The 22,512-nt window shown below is 53.4% G+C and overlaps 2 protein-coding genes across 2 annotated transcripts; one reads left to right on the top strand and one right to left on the bottom strand.

Annotated features, from left to right (window-relative positions):
- Positions 1-14,026: 14,026 nt before the first annotated feature.
- Positions 14,027-17,002, bottom strand: UCRPA7_1557 (putative importin beta-2 protein; the record flags this gene model as incomplete). The annotated part of the gene is made up of 3 exons (XM_007914137.1): positions 14,027-14,128; positions 14,187-16,820; positions 16,901-17,002. 3 exons carry the CDS (start codon positions 17,000-17,002, stop codon positions 14,027-14,029), a joined length of 2,838 nt encoding a protein of 945 aa, XP_007912328.1.
- A 4,312-nt stretch (positions 17,003-21,314) lies between these two features.
- UCRPA7_1556 (putative s-adenosylmethionine-dependent methyltransferase-like protein) lies at positions 21,315-22,364 on the top strand (the record flags this gene model as incomplete). The annotated part of the gene is made up of 1 exon (XM_007914136.1): positions 21,315-22,364. One exon carries the CDS (start codon positions 21,315-21,317, stop codon positions 22,362-22,364), a length of 1,050 nt encoding a protein of 349 aa, XP_007912327.1.
- Between the last annotated feature and the right edge of the window lie 148 nt (positions 22,365-22,512).

The raw sequence follows: 22,512 nt of genomic DNA, 5'->3' as shown, positions 1-22,512 counted from the left end.
GAGTCTGAGAAGGGAGGCATCGAGGAAGAGGAGGAGGGTACACAAGGTAGATGATATAGCAAACGAACTTACATGAAGTGTATCGAGGCACGAGAGTACGTGCTATGGGATAGCGAGTGTGCTGAGGTCGGACGGGAAGACACAAGGCTGCACCCGAGGCCGACTTATATTGATGAGGCGCGGGATGTCTCTTAATAAGAGGCAATCCGGGGTGGGCACAGTGGGTGAAGGTCCGAAACCTCGAGTCTAAAGCGGCAAGACGTTCCTTCGGCGTTAAAAAAGTGGTGAAGTTCTTGGATGGACCTCGAAAGTTTGAAGGCGATGACCAAGCTGCTGAACTCGGGATCTCTTGCTTGCCGTCTAGTTTTTAATTCTCTCCCCCTTCCGCAGAGCGAACGAGAGTAGCGATCGTGGGATGATTTGTGAGTAATGACAAAGGACTTAACGAAGGTGAAGTGTTAACCGAAGCCTTTATGAAAGACTCATCTGCCCCGGCACGGCACTTGAGAAGAAGCGTGGAGAGCAGCTAGTTCAGATCAAGGCAGTGGCTCGGGTTTTATATTCCCTTCAAGTGTGGGAGCAGAGAGGCTTTAATAGATAATTGGTGATGGTCAGGCTCAGTAAGTGGCTTGGGACTAGGATGATGATGATGCACAGGCAGAACAGAGACGAGGATGACGACTGGCGAAATAGTAGTAATACCGTTCCGTTCTCGTGCAAAGATCTCCAAAGCTCCAAAAGAAAAGAAAAAGCGAATGACAGGAGTCGACGAGGACTTCCTCAGGTGGTGCTTAAAGCGAATGTGGGTTGGGAGTTGCAGCGACGGGGCTGACGTTGTCGATGTTGATGGCAGGTTGGCTAGGAGGACCAAAGAGAGGCGAGCATCTTGGGGGGGGATCACATAGTTTAAGTAGTGGCCTGGGCTAACAAAACATGGTGTAAGAGGTAGGTAGGGTAGATCACAGCAGTACAGGCTGTACTGTACAGTACCGGTACAGTAACAGTATGGGACAGCAGGGGAAGTACCTCCCTCCTAAGGGTGGAGTTGTGGGAAAGGCATGGCTGGCTCAGGTAACAGGAACAGGAACAGGAACAGGAACAGGAATAGGAACAGACAGCACAGATGGACACACAGGGTGGCCAGCAGAACCGGACTGGGCAGGACCAAGCAGGCAGTGCGGCGAGGGAGGGAGCAAAGAAGGTGTGCGGCAGCGTCATGTTAGTGGGTTGACGTCGACACGCGCTTGGCTGCAAAGGGGAACAGGGGCGAGGATGGGATCCCGGATGCAAGTCAACAGGGTACTTGGCGGGCAGGGCAAGTCCCGCTGCGGGGCCCAGGTACCTTTCTGAAGTGGGAAGAACAACACAGGGTCGAATAATCAGATAAAATGCTTAAAAATAGGAAAATAAAACGGCCAAAGTGAGCCGGCGCCTTGGGACGGTGGGAGAGTGTCCAGCCGAAAGGGCGGGCGTGCCTACATAGACGAGGTACCTAAGTAGCCTAAGGAAGTTGGGTAGAGGTAGAAGTACAGACTTAGAGGTGGCACTGTGACTGTGACAAGACGGGGAAGGGTGGGCAGTCTGTCACACAATCTCTCATTCTCTCTCTCTCTCTCTCACCAGTCTCAGTCTCAGTGTCAGTCTCACTCCTAGTCAGTCTCTCGGTGACGGTGGGCCGGCCTCGCAGAAGCAGAAAGAACGATCGGTGGTGGGTGGTGGCCAATGTGCCCACCCCCCTTCCTAAACGCACCAGGTACTGTACTGTGCATTTCTGTGAGGGTCTCTCACCGTTCACACTGTATTTCTCGAAGCACGCTAATGGAAGCATCTCAAGCTGCTTGCCCAGGGTACCTGGCTTGCTGGGTACTCACTAAAGTACCATACCCTTGTCTTCGCAACGGTTCTATACCGTAATTTTTAGTCTACATTCACCAAGTTAGGTAGTGCACTCTACCGTGTCGGTCGTACCTTCCCAGCCAGCCCAGCCTAACCCGACATACTTGTTGACCTGTGGAATCTCGCTCCACCACCATCTCTCTACTCTACAATTGGAATCGGGGATGGCGGGTAGACAGTCAGAAAGGTCCACGGGTCCATTCTCCCACTAGACGGCTCTGACGGTCGGTATTTGAGTACAATTATAACAACAGACTACCCGACTTGGACATGGACAAATTGCCGAACTGACTCGACTACACGACGGCGTGCTTGGTGTCTTGTCTACCCGCTCGCCGAGGCGTCCGAAACCGAGCGAGACTCCATCAACCACGTTCCATGCGGCACAGCACAGCACAAGACAGCATAGCATAGCATAGCACAGCACCGCGGAGATTCAAGATCGCCATCAACCACTCTAGGCAGTATCAGGCGGTAAGGCGACGCCATATCCCAGCACTGCGGGCACCTATATCAGCACGCCAGCTTGCAAATGTTGCTTTGTGGCTGCACCCAAACGCCTCCCAGAGGCGCTGACTGGGATGCTGGTCGTGCCCTGCCAACACGCGGAGGAGCAGCCCGAATGACCACTCTCCTCCCTCGTCCTATGCGCGCTTCTCTCCACAGAGTGTGGTCGCCTGTGTGGCACTTCAAATGGCCCGAATACCTGCTGGCACCAATCAAATCGCCCCCAAGGCATGAGACTTAGCTATGGTAAGGTTTGGTTAGGTCAACCACCTTGGGGCATTTTGTCCCTGAGCAGACACGATTGAGGCTGTGTCGACCCTGGCGGGCTCGAATCAGTAAGATGCCGCGCCATTGGTCAGTCTCTAGTGCCCACTCGGCCTCTACCGGTATTGACGATGATGACGATGATAATGCTGATGACAGTTAAAGTTACGAACAAAGTAAACTAGGAATAGACTAGATAGTCTCAGCTCAGGTACCGGCTGGAAGCAATGTCCTTCTGTCTAGTCTGGTAACATCCCAGCCCACAGGGCAGGGCGGACAGTCCATATTCATGCATAACATTACGGTACATGTTCTTTTTTCTTTCTTTCTGGCCTCTCCGGGCACAGAGACGCCATCTTCCTTCCCGTGGGAGGTAAGCTCGATCCACATCGCGTACTTCCCTGGTATTGCAGGTTCAGGGTCTTTCGGCGCCTGAGGACCTATTGCTCGACAACAGGCCGCCTCGCACCGATGAGCCATGCATAGTTTGAGTGTTGCTGAAAGGGCGCAGCAGTCGTGTCAGATTAAACTGGCCGATTACCACCTCGTACCGCCCCGTTGAGCAGTATCATCAACGCGACCGTTAATGGCAAGGAATTGACATTTTCCCGTCTTCATATCGCCGTGGGATTGCTGGTCGGCGGCGGAGTTTGGCGTTGTTGCATTTACATTTTGGGGTCCAGAAAACCGCCGAAGCCAGCGGTGTTGACCGTTGACTGCATTGACTCTGACAGAGTGTAGACGAGCCAGGCACTGAGACAGAACAGCAAATTTGTCGTCACTCATTGAGAGGATATGGCTTCTCAGTCATCCGGCCTTCTGGTGTGGTAACATGCGTTTATGGCCGACTAGTCATCCACCAGCAAGCAGACCGCAGGAGACGAGCAGCATCCTGCAAAGCCCCTCCTCCTCTATATGATGGTCCAATCGTGAACTCCGCTGCGCCAAAAGCCTAAAGCTTGCATGCATTTCAATCTAGCGGGAAATATCACTCATTCACCGCCAGGATTTCTTCTTGTCTGCGTGCACACGATGCTTCAAGTCTGAGCCCCCGCTTGAGCGCTTTACTCAAGACCCAGATCACGACAGGGAACACTCACGGCTGGCTAGGACAGGAAAGGATAGCCTACCCAGCTCACCTTCTTTTTTCTGCTGAGGATGTTACGCAGCAGCCAGAACGCCTCCCATCGCGCAAACCCGAGTGGCATGGGCTCCAACTATTGATTAGGACTAGGCACACAGCATCATGCACGTGCGCATGATGGCCCATGAAATATCGTCGAAGGCATGGGAAGAGCCTCGTTCACGGGACCCATACTATACCAATACCAACCTCCTAAACTCCAACCAATCCCCAAGCAGAGCCCGATCCCCGCTCAGATATGTTCCAGGGTTCTACATGACATGGTGCGTCTTCACAGCAGCAGAAATCGTGCCATGCCGGGGTGAAGGGTGAAGACGCTCCAAAAGTGGTTAATGGACTGCAAATGTGTCGACATCCGAAGAGATCTAAATCAGACTCTCTTGGATCATATCGCACCTGGGATACAGATCTCTCTGCATGACACGGTCCCGCCATCAAGATTCTGATAGGCTGTCCTTTGAACCAACAGAGAGTTGATGGACAAGGGATGAGGCGTGGCTCGTTGCACTGCTTAACGCAACATCCTCCTCGTACAAATCTATTCCCAGGCCTGGACAACGAATCATTGTCAGCCGATGGGGCTTCTAGGAGCGGACGGAAGTTTCCATCTCCTGTGAGGACTAGGAAAGGATGCTATTCAGAAATAGCCTCTCACCATGACATCGCTCAACGTTTTCCATGTCGATCTAGAGACTGTACCATGCTCACAATTCGCCCGGCCAGCAGAGGAGATGGCCCGGGGCCGATTCTCCTGGCCACGACAAGCGGACCAGTTAGGATGAAGAAACTCCACCCGCATGAGAGACCGAAGCCGCCGGCAAACGGACAACGCTACCCACAAACGTTGAAGTAACTGAAGGGAAGAGCCCTGCACTTTTTCTTCGCGAAAGCCCCCATGCGAATATCCCATTCGTGCCTTGCCCTCAGGATAAAGGTCCCCCGATGAATTATGTCATGGCCCACACCCGCCGGTGAAAAGCTTAAACCGAACCATTATTCCACTGCCCACTCCCCCACGGACAGCGGTTTCCAGGCTCAACAAAGTTCAAGCTATATGCTCTCCCGCGGGTGGATCGGTACTCTGAAACTGCTCGCTGGTGGGCCGTTTCGGCACGACCGCCATAAAAAAATCTTCTCGTGTTCTGTAACGATCATCAAGCAAATCACCAAGATGTTGCTCCAAGCGCTGGTCCTCTTGTAACGGAAAGGGTAGCATTCAGGAACCCGAGTCAAGTAGGATGTTGTCCTCCCAAACGCCCCAAGAACCCTTGTCCGCTCCGCCCCGCGCTGCAGCCCGTTTCGACTCCTAAGGGCAAGGGTCGCTTGTTAACCCAGCCGTTTAGCTAGGGCCTCCCAGGCCCCTGCAAGAATCATTCCTGGGTGGTAGATCGGGTCATGTCCAGGTCTGTTCACCTACCATTCTGGTTGGATGAAACAGCAGTTTCTCGTGTCCATTTTTGGCCCGCCAGCCCGGAGTCTCAAGCCCTGGTCAATCCTTTAGGGACTGCCATTTCTGGACGACCTCAGTACCCTCAGCGGAAGACAGAGGCTGGGCAGGTGGTTGGCGATAGCCTCTTGCATTACTGTATCATTTCACTTACCTTCCTTTCCCCCATTCCGGGGCCGCCCATGGAAGCATTGTCGCTCCGTCGCCAATGACGATCGCCTGTGAGTTGCCGAGGCCTCTTCTCCCTGCGTCCACTTGACCCGGCGACATCGCTGTGCCAGGCCTGGCGCGACGAGAAGGGCCATGCAGCCAAGTGGGTTCCACAACTCGGTGCCTGGTGATCTGATCTGCTTTGCTTCACGACGCGAACCGCGATTCAAGGTATATCGCGTGCTGTGCGCAGATCTCCCAAGACCTAGTCGCTTTGGCCGCTTTGATTAGTGTCAGGATCACCCCAATCATCGAGTCCTGTACGGTGTATCAAGACCCGGGATCGTCCTTCACCGTAGAAAACAGCTCTTCCTGTGTCGCAGGGAATGAATCCTCATCTACTAGACAAACACTCAACACAGGGGAAGGGCACCTCGCGACGGGACTCATGATGTCTTCGGGATGGCCAGACCGCAGTGATGTCTTGAGCCCTATCCCACATAGGACCCTTGGCTTTAATTGCGTCAAGCGCGATGTATGGAACACATGGAACGACGTGTGGGTACTGATTGTATCTTCGTGGAATGACAGAGGCGTTTCAGGTGACCAGTCCATGCTCCGTTGTGTCGTTTGGTGGTTTGCTAGGGCAGGACACGGTTCGTTAGACCCCTGTGGCTGTGAAGGGCAGGTTAGTGCCCGACGACTCAACAGCGCGAGCAACAACCCAAAACTCACGGGTGGTCAAGCGAGGTCCACGGCGCTCAGAGTGTGCACTGTGTACGACCAGCACGCAGACCCCCAGTGCGCCTAAGCAGCCCACCTCTTCGCACCGAGCGCCATGGCGTGCCGCGACGTTTCGCCGCTATTCCTAGATGGTGCTAGTTTGTTTCTATTCTTGAAGTTAACCTTCTTTTGCATTTCTTAGCCTAAGCCCTTCCTGGCCGCATGTTGAGCCAGCCTCGGCCGAGTGACTGCTGCTTGCTGCTCCGCTGCTGTGCACAAAAGTCCAAGATGCGCGAAATATTTTTTTCTCACACACATTTCGCTGGCTCGCATGCATTTTTGCCCGCGCAAAGGCAACGTTCCATGCCCGAAACAATCAGCATCATGACTACTCATTGCATATCCTCCAAGTTGACATGCTCGCCTGACTTGCCCGCGCCTCACCCGTACCGTGATTATGACGCCCCTGCTCACCATGACCAACTATGACTACCTGGTGCTTTTGACAGGCTGTCATCCCATCGCATCCCAGCCCAGATCCCGCTTGACGACATACCGTACAGTGTGTGTGTCGCATACATCTCAGACACCAGCTCCGCTCCGCTTACCGAAGATCTCCCTTGATGCAGCAGTCGGCTCTTGGATCTGATTGATCCCTTCTCGGCACTGTTGGACTTGCCTGTCTTGTTCACCAGCACTGAACCCACCAGGCCTAGTTAAGCTGGCTGGATTCCGGGGACGGCAACATTATGCCCAAACTAGAAGAAAAAGGCGACCGGCACGCGGAACCAACTTAGCTAGTTCGTCGACCCAACTGCATTCAACAAAGCTTCGCGTTAGGCAGACGAATAAAAAATAATAGACACTTGGATGACAACATAATCTGATGTTGTTGGTCTTTTTAGACTGATCTGGGGCACCTCGGCCTTACCTGCCCGGGCTGCAGCCCAATCAACATCGCCTTACACAGCTAGGTGCAGAATCACCTCTTCAATTGGCGATTGTTTTGTCACGGATTACCTTAGTTGCAAGACCCCGGCATATAGTGACAGTCGGAGATGTGGTTTCCCTTACCTGTGACTTAAGTAAGGAACGACACATTTCTGATTCATCCTCTACTAAACAACACGACGTTATGCCACAAGCAGAAAGACGCGCCGAGGTGAATAGTCATCAACGCTTGGCAAGGCGAATTTTTCTGTCGGCGTTAATGCTACAGTACAGTACAGAACAGCATAGCCTGGCTCAATCATCGTGGCACGCTGCTGTAACTCGTTGGACAAGCGCATTTGAGTTTCTCAAAGGGCCATTACTCCATCCAAGAGCGGTGAAGAGGCGGTGGCCAGGAGGCAATCTACTGCAGTGCGAGCATCGCTAGACCAGGTTTATTATCTCAGCAACAGCGATTGTCACGACCGATGGCGGCCGTGGGTGCGGCGACAAGGGCGAAATGGTCAGTCAACGCCCCATGCCAGCCAACCACGGCCTCAGCTCTCTTCGCCTGCGTCTGTTTCTGTTTGGGCCCTGGCAAAACCGCCCGGACGGTTGCGGATTCGGTGAGCTATGTGAACCAGTGCTTCTTGTGTGGGGAGCTCTGGGTGGCTAGCATGAAAGAAGCAAATTTCTACCTCCACATGTGGAGAAAGGTCCCTCATGCAAGGAATCTCCAATTCCATGATCATCAACATCTTGCTCGCGTGGAATTCGGAAACGGCTCACAGTGGGTGGGCGCGTCGAATTAACCTACAGTGGCTCGAGCGGACAGGCGGAGAGACTAACAGCCCCGACTACATACATGGTGGCACTACCTATCTTAGGCTCGTCAAGCTAAGTATGGTGTTGTTCTCGAGATAGCCTTGCCCGCCATGCTGGTTTTCCCGGGGGGCCCATAGGCTATCCAAGCAAGCGGACGGCCGGACGACCGTAGCGTGAACCCCTCTCCCCCCGTTCGAAAGAGCATTATCAGATCATTACCAAAGCCCCAAGTGGGAATTGAAGAAAATCGAAGTCTGAAAGAGAGCATGCAAGGCCATGCAAGACCATGCGAGACGACCAGAGCTACAGTAGCACGAGACGCTACTGAAGGGCACTGACCTATCCGCTGTCACTTGCCCATCCGTCGGGCCCTTTTCATGACGAAAGGGCTCTCTCTCATGTATGCTGCTATCTACTACTGGCATGTATGGAGTCCACACTATTCCACCTACTGTACGCCTGCACGCTGCCGACTGTCCCGGCAAGTCATTGCAAGTCTTTTGTCTTGTTGGGTTGGGTGCGCACGCGAACCCTTGGCCCTCCGCTTTCTTCAAGGACCCTGGCTCTGGCTCTGGCTGGTTAGCCGTAGTTCGCTCGCCCTGGCTCCCTGGCTTCCCCCTCCCTCCTCGCTAGCCGGTCTCTAAATATAGACGGAGACAAACGTTATTGCCCAATACGGTAGGCCATCTTTGGCCATGTGATGGGCTCAAGCAGATGCAGTGCAAACCGCCATGCATCGTCTTCCTACTCTCTCGCTCACATCTCATGCTTCTTTCCCTATCTATCTATCTACACTATCTAGTTCTCCATCCCACAATTGCCTAAACATCGTGCTGCATGATGAACGTATATCGTGCAACTAGCCTCATTAGACCTCGCTCACCATCCACATCGTAGCACATCACATCATATCACCAGCAAGCGAGGTAAGAGGGGACCTTCTTGAACCACCGCCGGGCGGCGGCACGCACATATACACATCCACTACACACGCATGCATGCCATGTGCTGCATCATAGGAGCAATACTCTATACAGGGCCGTGCAGAAGCTCTCGGGCCAATGGTGTTGCTTACCACCGCCTTTTCCTTTTCTGATAGAACTTGCAGTGCCCCCAACAATCGCGAGCTCTTGCCTTCAATGCATAAGGTAGGTAGCGAGCGATATCCGGGGAGGGGCGCCATATCATGATTGATCGTTGCCTCTCCTCCCACGCAAGGCCCAAACGGCCCGTATCTTCTCGGATGCCGTCGGCGAGCCGGTCCTCATCCGATGCCAATTTTGGTCCGGATGGGAGGCCTGATCCAACTCCTCCAACGCTGCTGGCTCGCGGCGTGTCTAAGTGTAGATGAAGGCGGCGGTAGTGATTCGGGGTCCAACGGCGTCAACATCACTCCACCAAATCCCGAATTCTACGCTCACGATTACTTACTTACTTCTGGATTAGTCTTCAGTGCCACCGCAGCAGAAGGTTCGGTCGTGTGTTTGATTACGTGCATGAGCATCATTTGCTGCTCGTCTACTTTGTGAGACATGATTATTTAAATGGGCAGAATCAGGTTGAGCATGCAGGACAATCTAACCAGACAGATAGACAGCCAGACAGACAGATGTACGTGCTCCTTCGCAGTCCTCCTCATCCAAGAGGTCGCCCTCCCATGATACCTACTAGCGGAGTTGCGCCTGGCATTCGTCTGGTCGATCTTGTTGCACGGGCTCTCACGCAACTAAATTCCGATCATCCGGGCTGCAGCATCCAATCCCTCCCCATCATCCACACACCATTCTGCGTGCTGGACTGTCCTGTCCTATTCAATCTGCCACCGCATCATGCCCTCCGTCGATAGACCAAAAAATTTCCGACGTGGCTACCCGGCCTTTGTGTTCATGCTGTCCTCCTCTCCTCCCTGGAAGAGGAAGGTTTCCACCTTCCCTACCGCTACGCTGCGCTCCGGACAGAGAGCATGAACCTATGGGCAACGGCGGTTCCGCTCGTAAGGCGCAGCGATTCCGCACGCACGCGACGATCCTCGTCAGCCCGTACCTGAAAAAGGCCATATCAGCGAACCAGCCAATGTTCTCGCTACTGCTGAAAAGGGTGATCGTCCTCGTCGATGACCGTCTTAGTCCCGTGTCCAACCCTAATTGCGCTCTTACCTGCGCTGCAACGTTCAATTCAGCGACTGTTCTTCGCCTCTGGCTTGCTTCTTTGCATCTCTGCTCTCTGCTTGGCGGATCCGGGTTACCCCCAAGTTTCGCGCCGTCAGCCTTGCAATGCAAGGCTAGCCCTCTTAGTTCCTAGGCAGCAACATTCGCGCTGAAAGTTGCACTCTTTCCACCTTCTCACCCATTCTCCTTGTCTTATCCCCCCCCCTATACTCCCTCTCTCTATCTCTATGTCTCTACGTCTTTCTGTCCGTCACCCCCCGTGGCTGAGTCCCGTCCGCCACGTCATGTCAAATCGCAGACGGCCCGAAACTGCTTACTTCCCCGGCGACTTCCCCGTTCTTCGCCCATTCCCAGCTATCCGGATACCCTTTCGCTCTGCGAGCTGTTTCGACAGTTTACGCCCGGCGAGTGTTTCAGGGTCCTTTTCCTGTCCCCATCTGCTTTGCCACTAGCGCGGCTTGTCCTGGGGACAAAGCAGGAGAGCTCGAGAGCTGTTGAGTGATCTACAGACCTAAGCAGAAACTACCTAGGTAAAAAAAACCCAACTGTGGGCTCCGCTCCTCCAGGAAAAAGTACGATGGAGTTTCCTGGGTTAGGGCCTTTCTGTTGTTGCTTTTTGGCCTGTTGCGTCTAAGACAATCGGCACAGCCCAAAGCAATGTGACGAGACCAGCGCAGGAGATTACCCTCTAGGGAGGGAGTGAGCCTACCTGCGCAGCCAGATGCCCCGAGTCAGCAATCCAACGGCCCCCCGGCGCCCCTGAATCTGAGACCCGCGCCCCGAGTTGATGACGCTCTCGGGCTCCAGGGCTGAGCTTGACTCAGGGGGAAGAGAGAGTGAGTGACATCTCAAGTGAGGGTCTTCCCTTGGCATTTACCAGGCATTGGGCATTGCCAAAGCCTGTCGCCGCTTTAAGCTCCCCAGCTCTCACGTCGTCCGATTGATACTGTGCCGGCACGGTGCGGTCACGGCTGATATCGTGCTGGGATGATGAGAATCACGGGGTATATGCCCATCAGATCAGGGGGGATTAGAGTTGCTGTGTGTGTGCAAGCTGCGTCGATGCTGGCTCCTCCTGCCTCGCCTGCCTTCATCCTCCTGTGGGATGTGCCGTCTTCGCGTCGCACGAGGCAGAGCCCTACATGAGGGTCGTCGAAACTCAGGCTTAGGCACACTCTTAACTCAACCCCCCGAGGTGACGTGTCAATTGAGATTAAGTTGTTGTTGGTCCCTGAGATAATATGCGATTGGGCAGGACGGATGCCTCATCTCCAGGCAAGAAGCACTCGGGCGCGGCAGAGAGACCGAAGAAAGTCCAGGCTCGCTGTGCCGCAAGTCACGTCACGAAGAGGCATCAAAACAAGTTGGTGGCTTGCAGTGTCTTGCAGCCAGCAAAGGCAAGTTGCTGCAGTCAGCAAGGTTGGTCTTGCCTATTGCTCTTCCTGCGAGGCGCCCTTTTTCTTCTTTCTCATCGTCCGAGCCCCGGATAAAGTTGCTTCATATCAGGACAAGTCAGCGGTGCATCGGTCGAGCGAGAAGAGCGGGAAAGGTTGGCGAGAAAGACACCAACCAAGGCTCTTGCTCGTTCAGCGAGCCTATGGCAGCAGCCCGAGAGGGCGGCAGGTGCAGCGGGCAGAGAGAGCAGAGACAACTGTGCGACCACCGACCGGTTACATTTGCAATTTAGCCGAGTTGTCAGAGACTTTTCAGAGTTACACAACGCGCTTAGTGGTTACACAAAGGGGGATTTGAGGGCTACTGAACGGCGGACTGTGGTGTTCAGTCGGCCGCTCCATCCCCTACACACCGCTAGATTAGCCGCGGTCGGGCAGATAGAAACGTAGTAGCAATGCAGGACGCATCAGGCGTATTCCAAATGTCTGATATATTGCCTGAGATGAGGGAATCTGGAACGGGAAGTCGGCCTTTCCGTGCGATAGATGCGTTTCATTTCACTCCTATGTCTCTACTGCCTCCATAAATCAACTCCTAAGTAGCTAAACAACCTGGGGGCCAAGCTTAGACTGACCCAATGTTTACTCATTTACCAGTGCTCCGCCTTGTTCGGTAGTTGGGTTGAGATTTCTCTCTTGAGAGTAAGAAAACGGGCTCAAGCTCGGCTACGTTCGTTGCACAAGGACCCGTTATCGTAGACTTGGTGTCACCTTCTCAGAGTTGTGCGCTTATTGCAACGCAACTCTTACTTGCAGGAGAGACACTGCGCGTCTACCACCCTCAGGACGACCACACTGGCCACTTGACATGCCCTCGAGCCGTGACAGCACACCCACATGGCTAACCCAGAGTCTGCCCCGACGGACTCTCACAAGTAATTCCTGTTCCCCATGCTAAAGAGAGACAGTCATCACCAACCCCGTGAGCCCACCCCATGCGCGGTCCTTTTCCCATAGTTCGCAGACCTCTGAGCTGCATAACATATGGCTGCTGCCAACATGCCACGCCTGGGACGGCCCACCTCCCCCGACCCGCCATGCGCACTCTTCGGCAATGCAGGCGATGCTTCCCCGTCAGCCCTACAGAAGGTGCCACCGTCTGCCATCGAGCCCGGACGCCAAGATCTCAGTGGCGTCCGGCCGGTAGATTGGGGCTGCTGCCAGGTAAAGAGCAAAAGCAGGCCCGTAGGCTAACTGGACTTCACGCCCTTGGTCCGTCTGCGCGCGAGACGAGACGAGAACAGTACGGCTCAAATCAGCCCAGCCGAGTCCGAAGCCACCCCTCCCCCCCCTTCTTGCCCCGTCCAAAGGCACACATTTCAAGAGAGATAAAATTCCATGTAAGCAGCCACCATGCGACCGCGTCGAGACCGGCTGCGAAGTGAGATCTGCCTCTCTGCCTCGCTTCTCCTGCCCCCCTCTGTGCCACCCACCATGACCTGATCTTACTCCGCAGACACACATCGTGGCATCCCGCTCTCGGTTGCGTGAGCCGAAGAAAAGCACACAACCGAGAAAGGAGGCCTGGAAAATAACTCGCCTAGAGCGGGAGACAAGACGAGGTGCCAGAAAATGGGTGCGAGACTGGTGAACTCGAGGGCTCTTCATCTAACTACAGGACGGTAATTATTATCGGTTGGGCATGAAGACTGGGAACTACCGTGCTATAGCCTCCGAGCGGAGTGATGAGCCGGCCATTGAGTGTCTTGCAATGAATATGGTATCAATGCAGAGGGGGCAGCTTCCGTCAGATAGTAGCCCAGAAAGGGGTAAAGGGGTAGACTATTTCAACACTAGCTAAGTGAACTCGAACTGGGACTTAAACATTCAGAGCTATCTTTCGCTCTCGCCATACTTCATTTGATATTTCTAGATGGATAGGTGGATGGATGAATGGTGATCGCTAGAGATCCTATCTACGGGGTTATGGTCTATCTACGTCGAACGTTCAAAAAATTGCAAATAGCCGCTGTCGCTCAGACACTTTGGCTGTCTCCTGACCTGGCCCCCTTTTATTCGCCCTCATGCTTCACTAGATAGATAGATAGAAAATCTCAACTGTGTCCGCCAAAAACCAAGGGAAAGGTGCAGCGCGTCATCACAACGCTCGCTGTTTAGTGATTACCAAGTAGTTCAGGTATCGGGGACGAACGCGCGTTCCTGCTCCTCGAATATCGTCCCACCGCTCGAGCACTCTCCCAGTCCTCGCCGTTTCACCTGCGCCATGTCGTAGCACCCGTGCGTGACCACCAAACAGGTATTCGTCGTAGCCCATAAGTCGGCACTACTATTGAGGAGACAAGTGTAAGGTGGACTGAGATGTGGTAGATGGTTTTGTTCACAGCAGCCACTAATATCTCCAGCTATCTGGTAGACATGCAGCATTGGCTGGAAGCAAGGGTATTAAGGGGTTCGAAAACTATCTACGTGTAATGTGTGTTTGTACGGTGCAAGATGTTTCATTGACCACCAACACTTCGACCCAGCTAGAAGAAATCTTGCCAGAAATCAGGGGTGCCTAGATAGCATATTTCGCCTTAAGTGCCGATTGATCCTCAGGCTTCAACTGAGCGATGAACTCGGTGAACTGAGGCATCATTTGCCGGTAGGCATTGATGACCTGTGAGAATGGTTAGCAAATGAGCCGATCACCCTGTTGGATCCAGACGAAAACTTACGTCCTGAAATGCTTTCTTCAATTCGCCCCTGAGAGGGTTTGGATATGTCAAGTCGTCACCGTATTGAGCGATGGCTTTGAAAAATTGCAGCAGTACCTTCTCCATGGCCTGGGGGTTTTGCGCAACGACATTCGTGAATCCCTTGAAAGCAGTGTCCTTCTCGTCTGTGACAATGACGTCTTCCATTGATGTCAAAAACTCCTCGGCGAAGGTACCAAGATGCGGTGCCATCAACTCAGCATTCTCAAGACCAAGGCGACCTAGTGCGATGGCAGCGTTCTCATTCACACCCTTGGGTACTCGTGGGTTGGTGATGATCTCGACGCAGCGCTGTAGAAGCTCAGCGACATAAGGAGCCATACCCTTCCCATGGCGAATGGCAATTTCGCCTGCACTCCAGCACGCGTTATTGACTACACTAAAGCCAGCGTCGATCTCCTCGTCCAGGATGTTATCAAGATCTAGTTGCTTCAGTAGAATCGGAATGAGAGATGACAACCGCGCTTCCAGTTGAGGGAAGACGTACTTCGCGCAGTCACCCAAGAGTGCGTAAGCTGATTGCCTGACTTCATCGGCGGGGTCCTCCATACAGAAGCCTAGCAGCTCGAGGAAAGCCGGCTGGGTATCTGCAACCAACTCTGTCGCCTTGTTGTCATCAAGAGCTTGAATGATGGCACTTAGTAGATCCAGACTTGTGACAAGGAAGTCCCTGTCAGGCTGATCGAAGTTGGCATTACTGACAGCTGCCATGGACTGCTCAAGGTTTTGGTGAATGATGTTGACACATCTCCTGAATATGGGCTGTGCGTAAGGAGAGAACGCGTCGCCGAAGGCCATAGCAACGAACGACAGACACTCCAGCAGAGGGAACAGCTCCCGGTTTTGATCCGTAACCTTCTGGTATCGGTCGATCAGAGCTGGCATGAGCACACTCGCGTGCTCATGCAATGCCAAAACAGGGCCGATCCGTTCTGCCAGGGTCTGTACACAGTCGTAGAGAATGTACATATTCTTGTCCTTGTACTTTCCAAAACAGCGCACGTATTGCTGGATGATCGGCCCACAGTAGGGCTCAAGTCGGTTCGCAACAGCCTTCTCCTCCAGGTTGGCCATTGCAGATGCACCGGCCTCCTGGACTTTCTTATTCTTGTCGAGCATCTTCGTGAGGATGCCCTCCATCATTGGGACAAAGAACGAGTGTGTCTGGCCAGGATCGGTCAGTTCAGCTGCCCATGCTGAATAACGTCCTAATGTCCAACAGGTGATTTGGCGGACAACAGGCTCAGGGTCATCGAGAAGACTGATCAAATATGGGACCAATTCGGGCAGATGAGGGGAAACAACATCGATACAGCCCTCAGCCACAGCGCCTAGCGCAAGAACAGCAGTCTCACGATATGGCCATTCCGCATGCTTTAGATTCGTGGTCAAGTACGGCAGGATGCTTTCGAAGACAGGATCCCTGAAGTCGCGCGCGAAAACATCTAGTGCAGCTGCAGAGCATTTCCGGATTGTCCATCGCTCATCGGGATTCTCATCACCATCGTCAAGATCATCCTCGATTTCGCCCTCTTCCAGGTCGTCATCCATGCTGGCCAGCTTTTCGTAGGCATTGCCGTTTTGTGCAGGGTCTGCAGAAGCATCACCGCCGGTTTGTGTAGTCCTGGCGGACTTGCCCTTGGCAAACTGAGGCTTAATATCTTCTTCCCGGTCGTCTTCATCCTCATCATCCGAAGCGCCCCCTAGTAGAGCAATATCCTCACCGCTATAGACCATGCAGTCAAGGAGAACAGGAATGATCTTGGAAATGTAAGGCCCGAGCGACTGCCACAAGTCCTCATGTTCGCCAACGGACAGCCAGAATTCAGCGGCTTCGCAGGCTAGGTCCTCATCGTCACTCTTCTGTTGAGTGATGATGTAATCTACTAGCCCGCCGATGTGAGGTTGGAGCTTGTCGGGTCGAGTCTCAACGAGTCGGACAAAACAGCGGCAGACTTGACGGCGAACATCGACGCTGGTGTCATTGGCCAAGACGAACAGGTGTTGCAGGAGGGTGTCGATCGAGTGGAGCAAGGCTTGCGATTTTCGAGGAGTGAAGACGTTGATGGCCGTAAGTGCCTGAGCGCGGACCTTAGCGAGGGGGCTCTTCGTAGCCTCGATGAATTTCGGTAGTAAGTAATTCAAGGGCCTCTCGCCATTCTGTTCCCGTTCCAGCATCTTTGTGTTGTCCTCGCAGATCTTGGCCATCGCCGCCATGGCGCCTTCTTGGCCCTCGTTGGGAATATTCCCTGTCTCATTGCCGATCATCTTGAGAAGCTCCGGTAAGAACTCAGGCCAGCCGTAAATGCCCACCCGGCGGATCAGTTCGGTTGCGATGTTGCCGGCATAGTTGCGTATCTGTGAGTTCTTGTCCTGAATCCCCATGGGGATGGCCAGCTTGATCAGCTGCAACGAGGTTTCTGGTATCTGTTTGAAGCTGGTCTTCACGTTGTTCTTGAGCATGATGGCGGCTGCTGAGCGAACCAGATGGTAGTCTTGTGCAGTGAAGTTGACTCCCGGGGGCGGCTCGGAGCTAGAGAATATGTATGCTAGGTAGTTATTGATGTCAGGTGAGGACTTTGCTTGTTGGAGCATCTGGAGGAACATTGATGTGTTAGTGAAGTGTACCTTGCGATCGCCATCTAGAGCATGCGCGGACGGGTGGGAGCACTCACGACCTCAGCCTGCTTTTGCGCAACCTTGTCAAAGCCGCTCAAGGAGTCCTTGAGGCAGGCGGCTAAGGTCCGCAGGTTGTCCGGAGACGGTTGCCAGGCCATGATTGCGAAAGTTGGGAAACCTGAAGGATCAGGCAGTCTGGCGGGGAGTCGTTTAAACAGGAGACAACTGGCACAGTCCTGATAATAAGCCACCTGCAGCTGCGACACCTTGTGAGAGGGCTGGCAGTGCGAGTAGCTGGTATCGAGAGTGAGGTGAGAGGTGAGGTGCAGTGCGGTAGCGGAGGAAGAGCCTTTACATCGAGGGTATGCGGACGGGCATCTGCGACCACACAAGGTGGGGGGAGTCAGCCCTCGATCGACAATCGACAATCGCCACGTTAGGGACCTTGCAGCAATGGAGTTGGCGGATGTAGGTATGCGCCACTGCTGCAGTCTGGAAAGAAGAGCCTACCTCGATATGGGGTGTCGTCCACTACTCTTGTTGTATGTTGTATGGTGCAAGGCCCAGGTTGAGGTGAGGTGAGGTACAGATGTCAATGTGAGTGAGTGTGGGTGTGGGTGGTGTCAAGGAAATTGCGACGTGAGTCGTGACTTTGAATTTTGCCCTTCTGGCGGGGTGTTTCAAAGGGCTGGAGACTTGCCGGTAGGTACCTGGACTAGAGGTGATTTTAGGTGGGCCAGGCTGGCGGCAGGCTGCTCCAAGGGGTCTAACTGCCCACAGACCTCCTCACTTCTCACTTTTTCAAAGGACTGGGTGAGCTTTTGCGCTGGACAGTCAGTAACGCGTAGGGACTTAGGGACCTTAGGGACCTTAGGTAGGCAGGTTTGGTAGGGAAGGGTAAGGTATCAAGGTGCTTAGTGCAAGGATCAGGGGCTTTTAGTGGCAGGCGGGACGGCGATAACTGATAACCCGGGCCTTTTTTTTTTTCTGGTGTTGTCACTGCTTGTGTGGGAGCCGGCACTGAAACTGGCGGAGGGGCCACTCTCCGCTCTCGCCAAATCGGCCAGCAAAATTTTGTTCGTGCCTTTCTACCAAAGTTAGCTACAGTAGCTAGTGGACTTGGTCTTGCCCGTTTGTTCCGGCTTATCAAGATTGGGCAGGGACACTTGGGAACTTGCCAACTATCGGTAGGGAATGCTAATCGCGTTGTATGTACATGTGCCTCCTGAGGCAACTATGATGGATGACCGACAACGATACATATTACAGTGCTCAGAAGTAAAAAGATGAGAATGATAATGATAATGATGATGGCGATGACGATGATGGCCTAATTTGGGTGAATGCTCCTCTGCGCTTGCCAATTGGGAAGATGACGGAGGACGAGCCTTCCTCCATCTGGCCATCATGAGTGCTGCTCCTCGAACGAGTTGGGACTCGCTGCATGCTGTGACTCTGCGACACAATATCCAACCCTCCATGGATACCTCTGTACCACCTCGCCTTGTTGAGCCTGTGGCATACTCTTACGGATCTTAACCGGTTTTTCTCCAGGAAAGCATGTCCAGCCGGTGCTGTAAGAGGATCACGGTGCGCGGTGCTGCTGGAGGCAAAAGCGACTTCACGTCAAACCAGTCGACGTGGATCAAACCAAACCAGACCAGACCAGGGGCCGGAGCCCCCCATCATCCAGCCTGAGACGGCGAACCTCCTGCCCTCTTTCTTTCTTGTTGTGGCGACTTGCAGCCCGCAGACCACAGATCTCAAAGTGCAGCCGTCCTTCACTCCGGCACCTCAAGGGCTTTCTAATGATAAGTCTATGCAAGCCCTCTGCAATGAACCAAGTCTCGAAACAGTGATTCGCTGCCACGTTCACCGTCTCTGTTTCCCCCCTCATCGGCCCCGGATAGGTGACCGACGTGTCTAGACTCGTTGAAGACCCCCAATGCGGACTCCTCAATTCGGGTGTACACAGGATTCCGATCATCTGAAATCTCCCCTTGGCACTGGAGTGTCGTAGTTAATCACAGTCAACTCACATCAAAGTGGCTTTGTAGAAGGCCCCCTAGGTGTCTCTAGCATATCTCCCCGAGATTGATATTCTTGGAGACTTTGAGACCAAATGCACTGAATGACTGTCTCGCCTTCTACCTAGGTACTAAAGGTGCAAGAAGATGGTCCGAATACGTCAGTGAGCCTCTACATGTCTCAAGGAGCTGACCGTGCAGTGCGACCGGCTTGGAGCAGCAAACTCTTAGCCCATGTCCCTGCCAGTAGCCGTTCCACTGACAGGTTACTCGTGTCATACGCTTGCATTCCATCTACCCATGCGATCGTCCATCATTCACCAGGCAAGTGCGAGATCGGAGGCTCTCAACGTCTCTTGAAGCAGTATAATGTGATTGAGAATGGTAGGTTTCTCGGCAACGCTCCCCTCGGCGATGCCCGTGTTTGACAGGCTCGGTCACCCCAACGCGCAGCCCGTACGTTCTGCCAACGACCAATTCATGATCGAGCAATTTCCCGCGCCATTAGCCATCATTAGAAGGTACCACAAACGGCAGGCAGGTAGAGACCTGGTGCGACCTGACGCCAACCTTGTTGATAGACTATGTATGGTTAGTCCTGGCTTTGTGATCGTCTACACCTCTCAGGTCGTACACCCCACTCGTCTCCACTGCGAACGGCTTGCAGTTCGCGAAGCGGTGATACCAAGTTCCTGAGATGAGTTTGTAGAGGGTTGCGTCAGCAGCGTATCGAAAGTTGACGAGGATCTCACTCTTCTGGATCCTGAGGCTGCTATATTGCTGGAGTTGCTCCTAGCTCACCACCACCTTTGGGGGCCAGCAGTGCTCAACAACTTTGCCAACAAATGTGCTACACATAGGCGTTTGCTCCATGGAGCACACAGCCCTACCTCGGTATGTTCACCAAAGTAGAGGGTGGGCCTCAAGCCTCGCTGGCTCCGTTGGGCAGGCCGTTGGGGATGTGAAGAACCTCCTGCAGCCTGCCTACGACAACCTCGACGACTTTTCGAAAGCCTTCCATCTCCTCCTCCATGGTCCCACCAAGGCCGGCATTGACAAAGCTCACCGAGTTACCGACATAGACCGGGAGCTGGGTCTTTTTTGCCAACAGCCTCGCCAGCCGGGTCGTGAACTCCACAGTCGGCTCAACCGTGTAGAGCGGAGTGGCCAAAGGCTGACTGGGATTGAATTTCTATGAAAACAGTCAGCCTCTTGTTGCGTGTTATACCAGATGCGATGGGGACAGACATCAGGCAAGGCGTAGACAAAAGATCCCATTGGAGCTGGAGTCGACAGCTCATCAGCCGTGGCGGTTGTCAGAAACAGCATGATAGACTTGGACCTGATGGTCAGGTGTGCATATATCCGAGTGTCAAGCGACCTTGGTAGAGGAATGGAGAATTGCAGTATTTCGCTCGTCGCCATGATCGCAATAGCTTTTGGTTCACGAAGTTGACTATAGCTCTTCTTGGTGTTGACGGACATAAGTTGCAAATGAGGTTGAGAAATAAGGTAGATCGCTTATTACCTAGGTTAGGTAGGTGGCAGCTTAAGGTACAATACCCACTAAGACACCTCCAAATCTCCCCTGCTTCAAGCTGGAAGAAACTTGTTCCCAGCCGCCCGAGCCCCTGTGACGCTAACTCATAGGTGTAATAACTGGGCTCAAGCCGCTGTGGCCTACTAAGTCGACGCCTAAAGCCACAGGAGCTACAGAAAAAAGACAGCGTTCTTGCTGTTGCCGGAGGGCACGGGAAAGATGAAGGAGTGGGTTCTTCTTTCCAGTAATGGCTCGCTCACATGCATGACCTAAGATAATTCGTGATTTGCAGTCCTTGGAGATGAAATTTGAGATCGGACAAACGCCATGAAGCCCTGCATGGATAGGTCATGATTCTGGCTGTAGTTCTCAGTTGATTGCATTCTAATCCACAGTTCTGAGCTGCCTTCTACCAACGCCGCTGATTTTATTCACCCTCTTCAATGAAGAAACCCTGATAGGTCAGCAAACATGACGGAGCCAGAGCGAGCCATGGAAGAAGAAAGCCACTGGGGCGGTATCGAGGAGACTGCTGAAGACCCCGAAGAAGTCAGAGTCATATTCAGCGCTCTGGATTCATTCTTGTTAGTCTATCTTTCCTAATTTGCTTTTCGTCCCCGGGCCGTCAAGCACCATCTGCAAAATCAAACAAATGGTGATGTGGTTCCATCATCCGCATAGATGTTCGGCGGGTTCCCCCAATATCATCTCATACTATACCAAGACACCTCACACGAGATGCCTCAGACTTTGGCACTCTTATAGTTTAGATTTACTACTTCAATCATCTTTTCGGGAACAGTTTGCTTACCAGGTTATAGACAATACGCAAGAGTGTCACATTTCAACTGTACGCATCTCCGGAGGCAGTCGTTCTATGCCCTGCCCCAGGCACACTGGCAGATGCTCGCGGCACCCCCATTCAACTTCCTAGAGACTCTAGACAAGGTCGACGATGCCATCGACTGCAATGCGGAGCTCGCCCGCGTCATCGTCAAGTTCGGGCTGCAGTCCTTCCGCATGATTGCCACGCCCGACGGCGAGCATCCCGCCATGCCGGACGAGTGGGCTGGCATCGCCAAACACGCAGACATCGACAAAGCGAGGAGCACCATACGGCAGTTCTATCGCGACTGGTCGGCCGAGGGCGCTGTGGAGCGAGATGCGTGCTACGGGCCGGTGATGCGAGCCCTCGAGATCGAGAAGGCAAATCACCAGGGTGATGAGCAGCTAAAGGTGCTCGTTCCGGGAGCTGGTCTCGGAAGGCTCGTTTTTGACCTATGTCTCAACGGCTTTGAGACCGAGGGCAATGAGATATCATACCACCAGCTCCTCGCGTCCTCGTACATTCTGAACTGTGTCGGGCGTGCCGGCCAACACACAATCTACCCCTGGGTTCACTCCTTTTCAAATCACAAGAACAGAGCAAACCACTTGCGGAGCTACCAAGTACCAGACATCCATCCGGCCACCACTCTGGGGTCTGCCACAAGGGTAGGCTCCATGTCCATGTGTGCGGCAGACTTTCTCTGTCTGTACAGCGACGAGAGCCACCAAGAGACTTACGACGCCGTCGCTACCGTCTTTTTTCTCGACACAGCACCAAACCTCGTAAGATACCTCAACACCATATACCACTGCCTGAAACCTGGTGGCGTGCTCATCAACGTCGGACCATTGTTGTGGCATTTCGAGAATAACGCTCCTGGAAACCACGGCCATGACGATGATGGCGATGGCGCACATGACCCGAACAATAGTTCCGGTATTGCGGACCCGGGTAGTTTTGAGTTGACAGACGACGAAGTTATGGCATTGGTAGAGAAGGTCGGGTTCGTCGTAGAGAGCAGAGTGACGGGGATAGAGGCGCCTTACATACAAGATGCCGAGTCCATGCTACAGACCGTTTATAGAGCAAGTTCATGGGTGGCTCGGAAGCCACAACAAGGATAGGCACGGGCTTATGGGGCGGACCTTGTTACTATACGCTGGGTATGCATTGCTCGGGCGGCGAGTGGTACCTGATACAAAAGCATTCATGGCTAGGGACAAAGGACATAAATCTATAATAGCCAAATCTATCAAGACACGCACATGAACT

This window comes from Phaeoacremonium minimum (genome assembly GCF_000392275.1).
Source record: "Phaeoacremonium minimum UCRPA7 unplaced genomic scaffold PA7_03_scaffold_110, whole genome shotgun sequence".
NCBI classification, from domain to species: domain Eukaryota; kingdom Fungi; phylum Ascomycota; class Sordariomycetes; order Togniniales; family Togniniaceae; genus Phaeoacremonium; species Phaeoacremonium minimum.
Note: the sequence above shows the minus strand (reverse complement) of the source record. Positions and strands in the feature narration are given on the sequence as shown.